The 12,472-nt window shown below is 43.2% G+C and overlaps 1 protein-coding gene across 1 annotated transcript in view; it reads right to left on the reverse strand.

Annotated features, from left to right (window-relative positions):
• Positions 1-4,940, reverse strand: part of TRIM36 (tripartite motif containing 36) — a 38,982-nt gene extending 34,042 nt beyond the window's left edge. The window contains exon 1 of the mRNA XM_084881378.1: positions 4,735-4,940. Coding sequence (XP_084737504.1) covers positions 4,735-4,797 — 63 coding nt within the window. The 5' untranslated portion in view covers positions 4,798-4,940. The remainder of the gene's footprint in view (positions 1-4,734) is intronic.
• Between the last annotated feature and the right edge of the window lie 7,532 nt (positions 4,941-12,472).

The raw sequence follows: 12,472 nt of genomic DNA on the forward strand, positions 1-12,472 counted from the left end.
TTGTTTTTTGTTTTATGTTAAATCTACCAAGTATCTTTACATTTTTTATTAATTTTTAGAGAAAGACATTGACCTGTTGTTCCATTTATTTATGCATTTATTGGTTGACTCTTATACATGACTCTTATATGAACCTCAAACTGTGGCATATCGGATCAATGCTCCAACCAACTGAGCTACTTGGCCAGGGCTAAGCTTTTGTTTGTTTTAAGAGGAAATCTAGTAGGCATTTATCTACTAAATGGTAGGGCCAGAACAACAATTTGAAATTTGATAAGAGGAACACAGTGCCGCTCTGGCAGACAGTAATGGCAGGAGTGTACTGGCTGCATGGCTGGTAAGCAAAAGGGTCTCTCAGCCACCTTGAGGTGAACAACATTGGTAATATTTAGAGATTGTCAACAGGTCCCTTTTGACTGTATCTTATTACTTCTGCACTTAGAGTGGCAAATAAACATAGGATAGACACCCTGTTAAATTTGATTTTCAGATACATACAGGAAAATTTTTAGTATAATTATGTCCCAGATAGTGAATGGGACATACTTATACTAAAAAAAATTACATGTTGTTGATCAGAAATTCAAAGTTAACTCTAATTCCTGTTTTTATCTGGCAATTTTATCTCTACTTGCTAATGATTCCAGTTTGGATATAGGGTGTCTCAAGCCCCAACCCTGTTGTCATAGTAGCTAGATATAATAGCTGTCATTTACTGAGAGCATACTTAATGTGCCAATAACAACACCAGGAGCTTTGCATAAAATATTCACAGAAGCCTTGCAAAAACCCTGTGAAATAGGTATAATTCCCTTCAAAAGGAAGGGGTAACAACCACAACTCCTCTCTTCCTCCAGCCAGAGACTATGCAGTTCCCTCAAGGTCACATGATTAAATACCAAAAAGCCAGATTCAGATGTGGGTCTCACTCCAGCATCCCTACTGTATTGCCAAAGGTTAAGTATGAGACATGAAATTTATAATTTCATAAAAGATCTCATTTACACATTCTTTCACGAAGTAGTTTGAGGTACATGTTTTCCAAATTATCTTTTAAACTGTGTAGTAAAAACATCCGAGAGAAATTGTTATTTGTGAAACTAGTTGCTTTCAAATAAATTTTCTTCAGTCTAAATCTTTTGTTTGCCTTCAGTACCCCCCATAATACACACGTTTTACCCAATCTCAGTATATATACTGCAGTGACCACAATCTTAGCATTATCACCCAGTTTAGATTTCAATTGTATATGAAACTATCTTTTGAGCCTTCTGAAATAGACCATTTAGTATTATTTTAGTTTTGGGTCCACGAGAAGTTTAAGGTTTTATATTAGTCTAGATTTGAGGATTTTCTAAACTGAATTCTTTCAGTGTACAAGTACCTTCTTGTTTTAAAGTAAAATTTAAGTTTGTGAATATTTTTGTGCCTAAAAGATGTTCAAAATTAAAAGTAACAATTCATTGAGTATTGGAATCATTGCCTGTTTCTCTATCAAATTGAAATGTAACATTCCAAAGCTTGTTTTATTTAGTTCATACCATTGGACAAACCATTCAGGTGCTCTTTGGAAGTGCCTAAACAGTAACTATTGAACTATAAGAAACAAGAAGCATTTTCTGGCTATTTATACATAAATATAATTATGTAAATTACTCTAAATATAAAGAGGTACACTAGATTTAAATCATTCAATGTTTTTTGTCATCAAATCTTTGTCATATGATTCCAGAAGAGTGTATAATAATGTGAAGGCAGGAGGTGTATGAACTTGCTTAAAAAAAAAAAAAAAATTAGCAAGGCAAACCATTCTAGAGACAAATATTGAACACAGATTTGGAAAGCTCCCTTTTAGATCAAAGAGACAAGTTAAAAATTATACAAAAAGCAGCTTCCAGAAATATAAGTTCCTCTGATCATGAAATATAAGGAATTCCATTTACATTGATTTGGTAAGCCTCTTGAGAATTACTTCGGATATTAGCTATACTTTGGGAGTGTATTGTTTGCCGAGCAGAAAGACCACACTGGTGGAGATCGCTCTGGTGGAGGGCGTTAAATATTAAAGTCATCATCACAATAGAGTGAAATAAGCTGATCAGGTTGGTCGGGTGGGTTTTGGGTTACCCCGAGATGAAAGGCTCACCTCCCACATTCAAGGAACACACAATAAACTAATTTCATTTGAAACAGACACACAGCAAACTGCTGCCACTGGGGACCAGAGACGGGAAGTCCCACCTTTCATCCTGTAAAACTTCCTGGAAAGTTTTGTAAGCATATGTTAGTTTTTTAGATTCTAGAGCCATCAGAGGAAAGTGAAAGATATTTTAGTAATTGCCAACTCACTGGTCTCACCTTCGAAGGAAAGGAGGAGAGGAAAGGAGCCATAGGGTAAGTGGCCTCTGCTCCCCACGCCCTCAGCCAACTGGGTGTAATGAGACCAGCTTCACATCATTCTTTACATCACACACCTGGACCGCTAAGCGGAACCTAACTCCTCAGAGGGAAAAAAGCAAGTAAATCTCGCAGCTCTGCTTTTCTGTGGCTAATGCTCAGAGAGGTAGGTATTCAGTGTTCAAATCCTGTGTTATCACACACACTGAGGGTTTTAAATGGAGTTAGGGAGGGGAGAGGAGGTCAGGAGAGTGGGAGTAAGCTTGGTTAGGCGGCTACTCCTGACACACACATACACACACACATATACACCACCACCGCCGCCGCTGCCAAAGAAGAAAAAAGTCATAAGGAGGAACTGTCCCACATTCTCATTGGGAGAGCCTGCTCCCCAGCTCAGATTTAACAGGGGGCCGGCCTCTCTGACTTGGGAAGTCAGCTGAGCGTGCTCTATGTTTGCCGCAGGCCCATTGCTGAAGCCTAGGAGAGAGTGAGGCAGAGAAGTTCAGTGGTTGAAACCAAAGGTTATTTTGTTTTTATTATTTTTCCATTACAATGGGCATATTGTGGTGAACACATGGCTAATTCTGAGAGGTTTGTTTTTGTTTACCTGACTTTATTGAGTTTTAAGGGTTCTGTCTTCCTCCCCCATGATGGGAGGTTTACCCATATGTTCTATGATCACCTGGGGTGCCAACATGGGGATCCCTGGGTGCCACCCCTAAACTATTCTCCCAGAACTTACAATTTTGCCTGCTGAAGGCAAGTATTAATACAATTCTGGCTTACCTTGAAGAATGTCTGAGCACCACAGGCCTAAACTCCTATCTCAGGTGAGAGTGGTCTCTTCCTTTTGTAATCACTAAGTGGCATCCTCTTCCCTCCGCCCCCTCCCAGCCCCACCCTCCAGGGTTCCTGTGCACCAGGGTCCTGCCTGTGCTTCTGAGGGCCTGGTTCTGGCCGTCTGTGTGCGAGCCTCCTTGCTCAGAACCTTCCTTGGGGACTTTTTCCCCTGGAGCGGACTATGGTATGCACCCTAGGGGGGGGTGAGGGGGGGGCAATGGGAGGCTATTGGACGTGCTGGCATGAGGGGGAGGCCCCCGGAGGAGCAGACTGGAGCCCGGGGTAAGAACAGTGTGACATTTGCACTCCTGGTCTAGGGCTGTAATTGCTAGGGGCGATCCCACCTTCCCATGTCAATAAGTATTCTATCTTGGATGAGTGGATTCCCGTGTGCAGAGCAGGAGGGAGTTCAGGGAGGAGCGCGGTTCGCCAGGGACCGGACGCCTTAGTCTGGAAGTGCATTCAACCAGCTCCGGGACGGTACGCTAACGACATCCCCTACTCTATGTCCGCGGAGCTGGGGTGAGGTCTGAGGCTGCAGCTCCAGGTGTTCACACCAGGCTTGTAGAGCCATCCTTCTCCTTTCTCATGAGTGGGCGCAGGGAGTCAGTCCCCTCTCCTCCGTGCCATCACCTCCTCCCCAAACTCCAGGCGCAGAGCGCACAACGCAGCCCCGGTTCCAGCAGGCAAACCCGGGGGGGGGGGGGGGGCGGCGCCCAGGGGGGCCTTTGCATTTCCCGACACCTCCCCCGGGGACACCGCTCAGGAGCCCCTCTGGGCACCTTCTCGCGGGCAGCGCGGGGGGCCAGGCTCCCCGAAAGGCTGTCTGCCCGGGCGCGGCGCCACCCGGCCGGTCGAAGGCGTGGCCGCCAGGCGCCGCCGACTGCGCTCCCTGCCTTTGGAAACGGCCCCGGACAGGTGCCAGGCTGAACTCCAGCTCATCACCCTTCCCCACCCCCCCACCCAAAGGAAAGGGGCTCGAGAGATTCCGGCCCGGGAGCCGCTAAGGACTTGCAGGAAGGCTGGAAGCGCCTGGGCGGGGCGATCCAGGGTCCTGCCCTGTTGACCAGCCACCGGGTGGGACTTCAGGCTCCAGCCTCCCCCGCCCTCCCGACCCGTTCCCTGCGCGGACCCTCCCTCCGCGCTCGGCGCCTGGGCAGCCCTGGGTGCCTCCAGGAGCGCCCCCTTGGCCAATGCCCGGCCCTTCCCCGCCCCCAACTCTACCCCCAACCCCGACCCCCACCTACGCAGGCTGAGCGCTCGCTCCTCTAGGTCCCCGGGAGCCTCTCCCGCCGCCCCGCGAGCCCCACACACGCCGGGAACTCCCCGTTGGCACATTTCAGAGATAAAGAGCAGGCGGCTCCTCTGCCTCCTGCAGCGGCGGGGACGCCGGGCTGAGGACCGGGACGCGGGCTCCCAGCCCGTCCCCGGGAAGGAGCGGGGCGCCCCCGGCGAGAGGCCAGGTGGCTCCGCCCCGCGCGCCCCGCCACTTACCTTGCCCCTGGCCAGCAGGTCCATGATGTAGCCAAATTCACTCATCTCCCCCGAGTCAGACATGGCCAGGACCCTTCACAAACTCCGGGGAGACCCAGGCAGGTGCATCCAATGTGTGCTTGTTTCCCCGCTTTCTCCGCTTTTCCGTCTGTTTTGCCGAGCGCCCCGCCAGGGGGCTGTGAAGGAGGGGAAATGGGGGAGCGGGACCAGCAAAGGGGGGACTGGGTGGGGAGAAGGCAGCCCGGTGCAGGGCTCCCAGAGAGACGGAGAGACGGACGGTGCAGGGCGAGGTAACGGAACAAACAAGGCGGCCGCGGTGCGATCCACACCGGGCGGAGCCCGCGCCAGGCCCCGCCTCCCGGGGGTCGTGGCCCGCGCCTCCCGCCGGGTCCGGCGCGGCGGAGACAAACACCCGCACAAAAGAGGGACCCAGCCGGACACCCACTGGGTGAGAGTGGTGCTTTATCCGATGCCCGGGAGGGTGGCCGTCCGTCCGGAGCTCCCAGCTGGAGGACCAGGGAAAAAAAACCATCACACTGTCTGGAGGTGCGAGGGCAGAGAGAATGAATGCAGAGGAGGCACAACAAAGGATCTGGCTGCCAGCGCCGGAAAAAACAGAAAAGAAAAAAGAAAAAAATAGTGAGGGCCCAGGAAATGGCAACGCCGCATCTCAAGTCAGCCTTCCTGAAATCCAATAGGTAACAAAGACCAAACCCAGCGCTTCTGAGATGAGAACAAACACCAGGATTGTATTTTAAACACGCCAAGTGTGTAAGGTCGATTGTATCTCTATATCCTCTTGATACTCAACCTTCCCTTAATTAAATTTAAAAAAAAAAAAAAAAAAAAAAAAAGCATTCCTGCCAGCAAGGTTCCTGGACAAACACTGTCACCCTTACTTAGGCGACTCACTCACTTCCCAGTCATTCATCTCATTGACTGAGTTCAACATTCAGCGCATGTTTCTCACGTTTTCACTCCTTTTTAAAATAGCAGCTCCCCTAGGAGGCTGCAGCAGCAAATGGCCTTTCAGCCTTCTCCCTGCTTCATTCACACCTGACAGCCTTTGCTTCTCTTGAAAAGAAAACTTGGCCGAACAAAGTCAGTTCTGGCCCATTACTTCACTCTAGGCAGTCTTACCTTTCTTAAAGAGGTGGAGAGGGATAAGGGCTGAGGTTTCCTACTAAATATATATCTCTTTGAACAATAATGAGATTGGACACACATATAAGATTTAAGATTTCCTTCAGCAGGTTGGCAGAGTTTGCACTGGGCTCAGCATCGGTGGCAGGGTGCAGTGTGGAAATGACCTAATTTACAGGAGCCTAGGATTTTGCAGGCTTGATGAGTCAGGGGTTTTTCTTATTTGCCTCTTCTTCTGGTCATTACAATTTTTTCCTCTTTGGCCCAGAAGTCTAAAAGTGTGTGTGTGTGTGTGTGTGTGTATACACACACACACACACATATTTTTTTTTTCTTGCACACCTCTTTTTATATGTCCAACAATCACTCCTTGACTGTTCTACCAGAACTTTGTTCCCCCTCTTCAATGTGTTGCTTTCCTTCTGTGTTGGCTCAGATAGCCTGTTGGAACAAGCAGCAAAAATTAATGTGCTGAGAGCGTCGGCTTGGGGACTGAGGGGTCCCGGGTTTGATTCCAGTCAAGGGCATGTACCTTGGTTGCAGGCATATCCCCAGTAGGGGGTGTGCAAGAGGCAGCTGATCGATGACTCTCTCTCATCGATGTTTCTGACTCTCTATCTCTCTCTCTCTTCCTCTCTGTACAAAATCGATAAAATATATTTTTTAAAAAATTAACGTGCTGAGAGTTCATTTGGGGTTGGGGGGGGGGTGTCATTAGGAGGTAAGACACAATCATAATGCTTTTTATTTTGAAGCTGCTTCTCCTCAAGTTCTGTAGAAACTTGTGCACGCTCTTTGCTTTCATAAGGAAAACTAATAGAATCCAAGTGAGATCTGTAGCTGAATGGATTCCTCTTTAATATTAGCAATACTTGACAGATTGCTCTAAAAGTGAAATTTTTCATTGCCTTCTGGGCATGATAAAAATCACAGTGTTGGAGCTGAACAACTCATCTTATGCCCATTTCACAAGTAGGGAGGAGGAAAGTAGAGACAAAAAGGCATACAAGCCAGATGTTTTCCCTAAAAACTTCCCCCAAACTGCATTCGATGACCTCCATTTACATCTCCCTGAGAGAAATGGGTCGCATGTCCACCTCTAACTGTAAGGAAGGCTAAGGTGATTATTTTACTCTGGGAACATTGATTGCTACTCTAAACAAAATCAAGGGTTTGTTATAAGGAAAGGGAGATATCAGGTAGGTAACTGATAATTTTATATTCTGTGAAATGACTGAATTTGAATGAAATGGTATTTAATGCTTCCTACTTTTTTTTTTTTTAACACTTCCTACTCTTTAAAAAAAATATATGTTTTTATTGATTTCAGAGAGGATGGGAGAGGGAGACAGAAACATCAATGTTGAGAGAGAATCCACTGCCATCCACTGGGGACCAAGCCTGCAACCTGCGCATTTGTCCTTGACCAGAATTGAACCTGGGACCCTTCAGTCCTCAGGCCAACTCTCTATCGACTGAGCCAAACCATATAGGGCTTACCCTTCCTCCTCTTAATGCCCTAGGATCCCCTTTACCATAGGGCAACAGTGGCTGCCACTCTTTTCCGTCCACTTGATCACTTTCTACTAGGACAGTGGTCGGTAAACCTCCACTCACAAGCCACATGCAGCCCTTTAGCTCCTTGAGTGTGGCTCTTCCACAAAATACAATGTGCGGGCGCGCACATACAGTGTGATTGAAACTTCGCAAAAGTCGGTTTTCGGGAGAGTCTATTTTGAAGAAGTGGTTCTAACACAGAGCCACACCCAAGGGGCCAAAGAGCCACATGTGGCACTCAAGCCTCAGTTTGCTGACCACGGTACTAGGAAATACTCCAGGCAAAATTATCCTCATCAATTGCTTAGATTTCTACCCAAGACAAAGTTGGGGGGATTGGAATGGCTCTTAGAATCAGCTGCTGCAGAGCAGGAAGTAGAACTAAAGGAGCCCAGATCCATGTCCAGAAGTTAGAACTCAGAGAGGATCCTGAGCATTTCCTCAGGTGCCTGGTGGCATTTACCACTCTTCATTGTTGTCTGTGCAAAGAGCTCTGAGGAGCAGTAAAGGCCTTTCAAAGATGACAGGCATATAAAATGAAGACCACATTACAATTTCCCCTGAAATTCTATGCATGGAATTCAAAGACACAGGTAAGACAGTTAGTAGGTGACAAACAAAAGTTGCTTCATTATTTCTCTTGCTTCTAAGAACAAAATAAGATTAATACCGTACGGATTAATGTCAAACTTCATTCCACAAAGGAAACAACATTTTTAGAAGATTAATTCGTATGTCTCAAAAATCATGAAATTAACATAACACAGGCTGCTTCATGAAAGACTTTCTCACCTTAAAGAAAGATTGTTAATAGAGAGATTATGTCATGTGTGAATTTTTCACAATGAGAAGACTAGCAATATATATATTTTTAAAAAAATAAATTTTAATTGATTTCAGAGAGGAAGGTAGAGGAGAAAGATAGAAACATCATTGAGAAAGAATCATTGATCGGCTGCCTCTTGCATGTCCCACACTGGGGACTGAGCCCACACAACCCAGGCATGTGCCCTGATTGGGAATTAAACTGTGACCTCTTGGTTCATAGGTCAATGCTCAAACACTGCACAATATTATGTAATAAATGCCACTGCATTGCACACTTAAAAATGGTTTAAAAGGTTTTTAAAAAATTAGGTGGCTGGGAACCAGACAAGTGGCTTGTCTTAGTTGGTTGGAGTATAGTCCTATACATAAAAAAGATTGTGGGTTTGATTCCCTGTCAGGGCATACACGTAGGTTTTGGGTTAAATCCCTGGCCTGGGGCATATGGAGGCAATCCATGGATATCCCTTCCTCTTTCTCTAGAGTCAATAAAAACATCTCCTTAGCAGGGCCAGCATAGTTCAGTGATTGAGTGTTGACCTATGAATCAGGAGGTCACAGTTCAATACCCAATCAGGGCCCATGCCAGGTTGCAGTTTTGATCCCCAGTGTGAGATATGCAGGAGGCAGCTGATGAATCATTCTCTCTCATCATTGATGTTTCTATCTCTCTCTCCCTCTCCCTTCCTCTCTGAAAGCAATAAAAATATATTTTAAAAGAAACCACATATCCTCAGATGAAGATTAAAAATAAATTAGGTAGCTGGCTCTTGGGCTGTAGTTTGCTCACCTTGGCCTATTATATCATCTGTTTGGGGGTAACACTCCCTTTGTGCTTAAAAAGAATATGTATTCTGCTGTTGGATGGAGTGTTCCATGAATACCAGTATCTAGAGTTGTTTTTCCATGTCTTATGTCTTTGTTCTTCTGTTCCTCCTTTATTGTCTTTTGTGTGCGAAATATTTATTAGTATATCTATTTCATTCTTTTGTTGACTTTTAACAAAATTATTATTTTTAATAGTTACTCTAGGGACTAAAATATAACTCAACTGATCCCAATCTATTTTAGATTTATATTGATTTAATTTTGCCAAAATGTAGTAGTTCCAGTACTCCTCCCTCATTGTCATGCATATTACTTCTACCTATGTTATAAATGCAACAATCCAGTGTTATAATTATTGCTTTACACAATCTAACAAAAATGCATTTTTTAAAAATAAATTAAGAAAAATATATGTATAGTATTTACTCATAAATTAATCAGTTCTGTTGCTCATCATCTTATTATCTATAATCATTTCCTTTCATGCTGAAGATTTCCTTTAGTATCTCTTGTAAGACAATCTGTTAACAATGAATTTCTTCAATCTTTTAATCTGTAAATTCAAGACAATTGCAATAAAACTCTCAAAAAAAGGGATTAAGCAAAAATAAAACACTATATATCCTATATAACAAAAGCCTAATATGGTAAGTGTCCTACTGTTCATTAAACCACTAGACCAAGGGCAGATGCTCTGATTTGTAGGTTAGCTTGCTGCTGGGATCTGGCCTATCGGGATGGGTGAGACATGCCGAATATGCCCTGGAGCCCTCCCATGGTCCCTCCCTAGCCCTGCGGTCCCTTCCCTGTGCCCTCTGGAAATCTGAGACCCCTCAGGGGATGTCAGAGAGCCGGTTTTGGTCCAATCCCCACAGGCCAGGCCGAGGGAACCCCACCGGTGTATGAATCCATGCACTGGGTCTCTAGTATATTTATAACACACAGACACCAACAACAGTGGGGTGATAGCCAGAGGGAAAGAGAGCTAGGTGGATGTGGGCAAAGGGGGGGAGAGGGGGTAATGGGGACATGGGAACAGAAAGAGACTTTGCTTGGGGAGAGGGGGTAATGGGGACATGGGAACAGAAAGAGACTTTGATGAATGCAGTGTCCAGATGGTGTTTGGTTGAGTTGTACAATTGAAACCTATATTGTTTTGTGAACCAATGTCACCCCAATAAATTCTATTAAAAATAAATAAATAACTAAAATTCAAAAAATAAATGCACACAAATGCCCAAGGCAATTTATAAAAGGACAATGTTCTAGCAAATAGAAAAATGAAGCCATAATAATTAGAAAAATTGGTATAAGAATGGACAAATAAATCATTAAAACAGAAAATCTAGAAAAAAAAACTCACGATTAGAATTTACATGATTTATATTCACCTACTAAATAATAACAGTGACATTTTCAATTAGTGATGAGAGCATAGGTCAAATGGTGATGAGAAAATTTCTGTACATCAAAAGATAACAATGTTAAAAGAAATGCATTTGCAACATATATAACAGATAAAGAATACATTTAAGAATATATAAAGAACCTCTTATAAATCAATAAGAAAAAAAAACACCTACTAGAAAAATAGATAAGGGATAAAAACAAAATATTTTAAAATGGGGGAAAACAAATGACAAATAAGCATGAAATGTGCAACCATAATAGTAACAAAGGAAACAGAAATGAAAACAATGAGACCCCATCATTCATTCATTAGGTTATCAGCAATTTAAATAAATTGATAGTATAAATTTTGTTGATGTTGTTAATCCTCACCTGAGGATATTTTTTCCATTGATTTTTAGAGAGAGTGGAAGAAAGGGGGAGAAAGAGAAACATCAATGTTGATTGGTTACCTCCTATACATGACCTAGCTTGCAAAGGAGATATCTACCCTTGATCAGAATCAAACCCTGGACTCTTCAGTCCACAGACCAATGTTCTATCCATTGAACCAAACCGGCTAGGGTGATAATACAAATTTTTAAGAGTGTAAGGAAATGTGTGTAGCTTTAAGAACTTTTGGGTTTGAGTATTGATATAGCTATTTTGGAGGGCAATTTGGCAACAGTGTCTAAAATGTTAAATGACTCAGCAACTTCACTTTTCCGGATCTGTTCGAAGAAGCATCCTTCAAGGAGATAAATACATAATGTTAATTGTAACATTGTTTATACTGTTAAAAAATTGGAAGCAACTTAATTTCCACAAATTCAGAAATGCTTGAATAATTTATGTTGTATCCATATTTTTGACTCGATATAAGAATACAAAATGTATGTGTGTGTGTGTGTGTGTGTGTGTGTGTGTGTGTTGAGAAAGAGGAGAAACAGAGGAAGGCACAGAAAATATTTGGAGAAATAATAGCTAAAACTTCCCAAATTTGATGGAAAACAATCTACAGATCCAAGAACTCAATAAACCCATAGAAAGTTAAATACAAAGAGGTTCACACCTAAACACAAGCAAGTGGCAGTATCTTCCCACTGTTCCCTCCCTCAGCATGAGAGGTGGGAGAGCTCTCCAGGGTCTCCTTACAGATGCACTAATCTCATTCTTGAGGGCCCCATGGTCATGACCTAATAACCTCTCAAAGGCCCACCCACTTCCTGACGCCACTGTGGTTAGGATTCAAAATACATGTCATAGGGGTCATGTCTTCACAAATATATGAGTTTTTGAGGAGACACACACAGTCTATAGTAATATCCTTCACGTGTATATTTGCTAGTAAGTTTGAATGCTATAGTTTTTGTCTGTTGATCTTGTTTCTGGTTGCCTTGTTGGATTTTATTATTATTTGTAGTAGTTTGTTAGCCGATGCTCCTGAGATTTTAAAAAGGACAAATATCTGAATATGTAGGCTATTTCCCCTACTTTGCTAATATTTACAGATTATTTTGTTCTTGTCTTATTTTTTATTTGTTAGAATATCCAGTATAATGTTGGATATCAGAAGTGACAGTCATTCTTGTCTTATTTCTGACTTTAATGGAAACCTTCCTAATAGTTCACCTTTGTACCTGAGGATTTTGGAGAATAAGGGCTTCAGATTAATAATATCCTTCATGTGGGTTAAGAAGGTTCTTTCTTTTCCTATTATGCTAAAAAAAAAATTAAATTAGATATACCTTTTGAATTTTGTCAAATGCATTTCTGAAACATCTATTTACATGACTGCATGGTTTTCATATTTAATCTAGTAACAGAGCAAATAACATTAATATTTTTTTCCCAATTTTGAACATCTCTGGCATAAATCCTGCTCGGTTATGACATATAATCCTATTAATACATTACTGAATCTGATGTAATAACATGTTCTCCAGCATTTTTGATCTACTGCCTACATTTTGTCCCATCTCAGTACTTCCTGGTG

The sequence above is a fragment of the Pipistrellus hanaki genome (genome assembly GCF_964339955.1).
Source record: "Pipistrellus hanaki genome assembly, chromosome: 4".
NCBI lineage: Eukaryota > Metazoa > Chordata > Mammalia > Chiroptera > Vespertilionidae > Pipistrellus > Pipistrellus hanaki.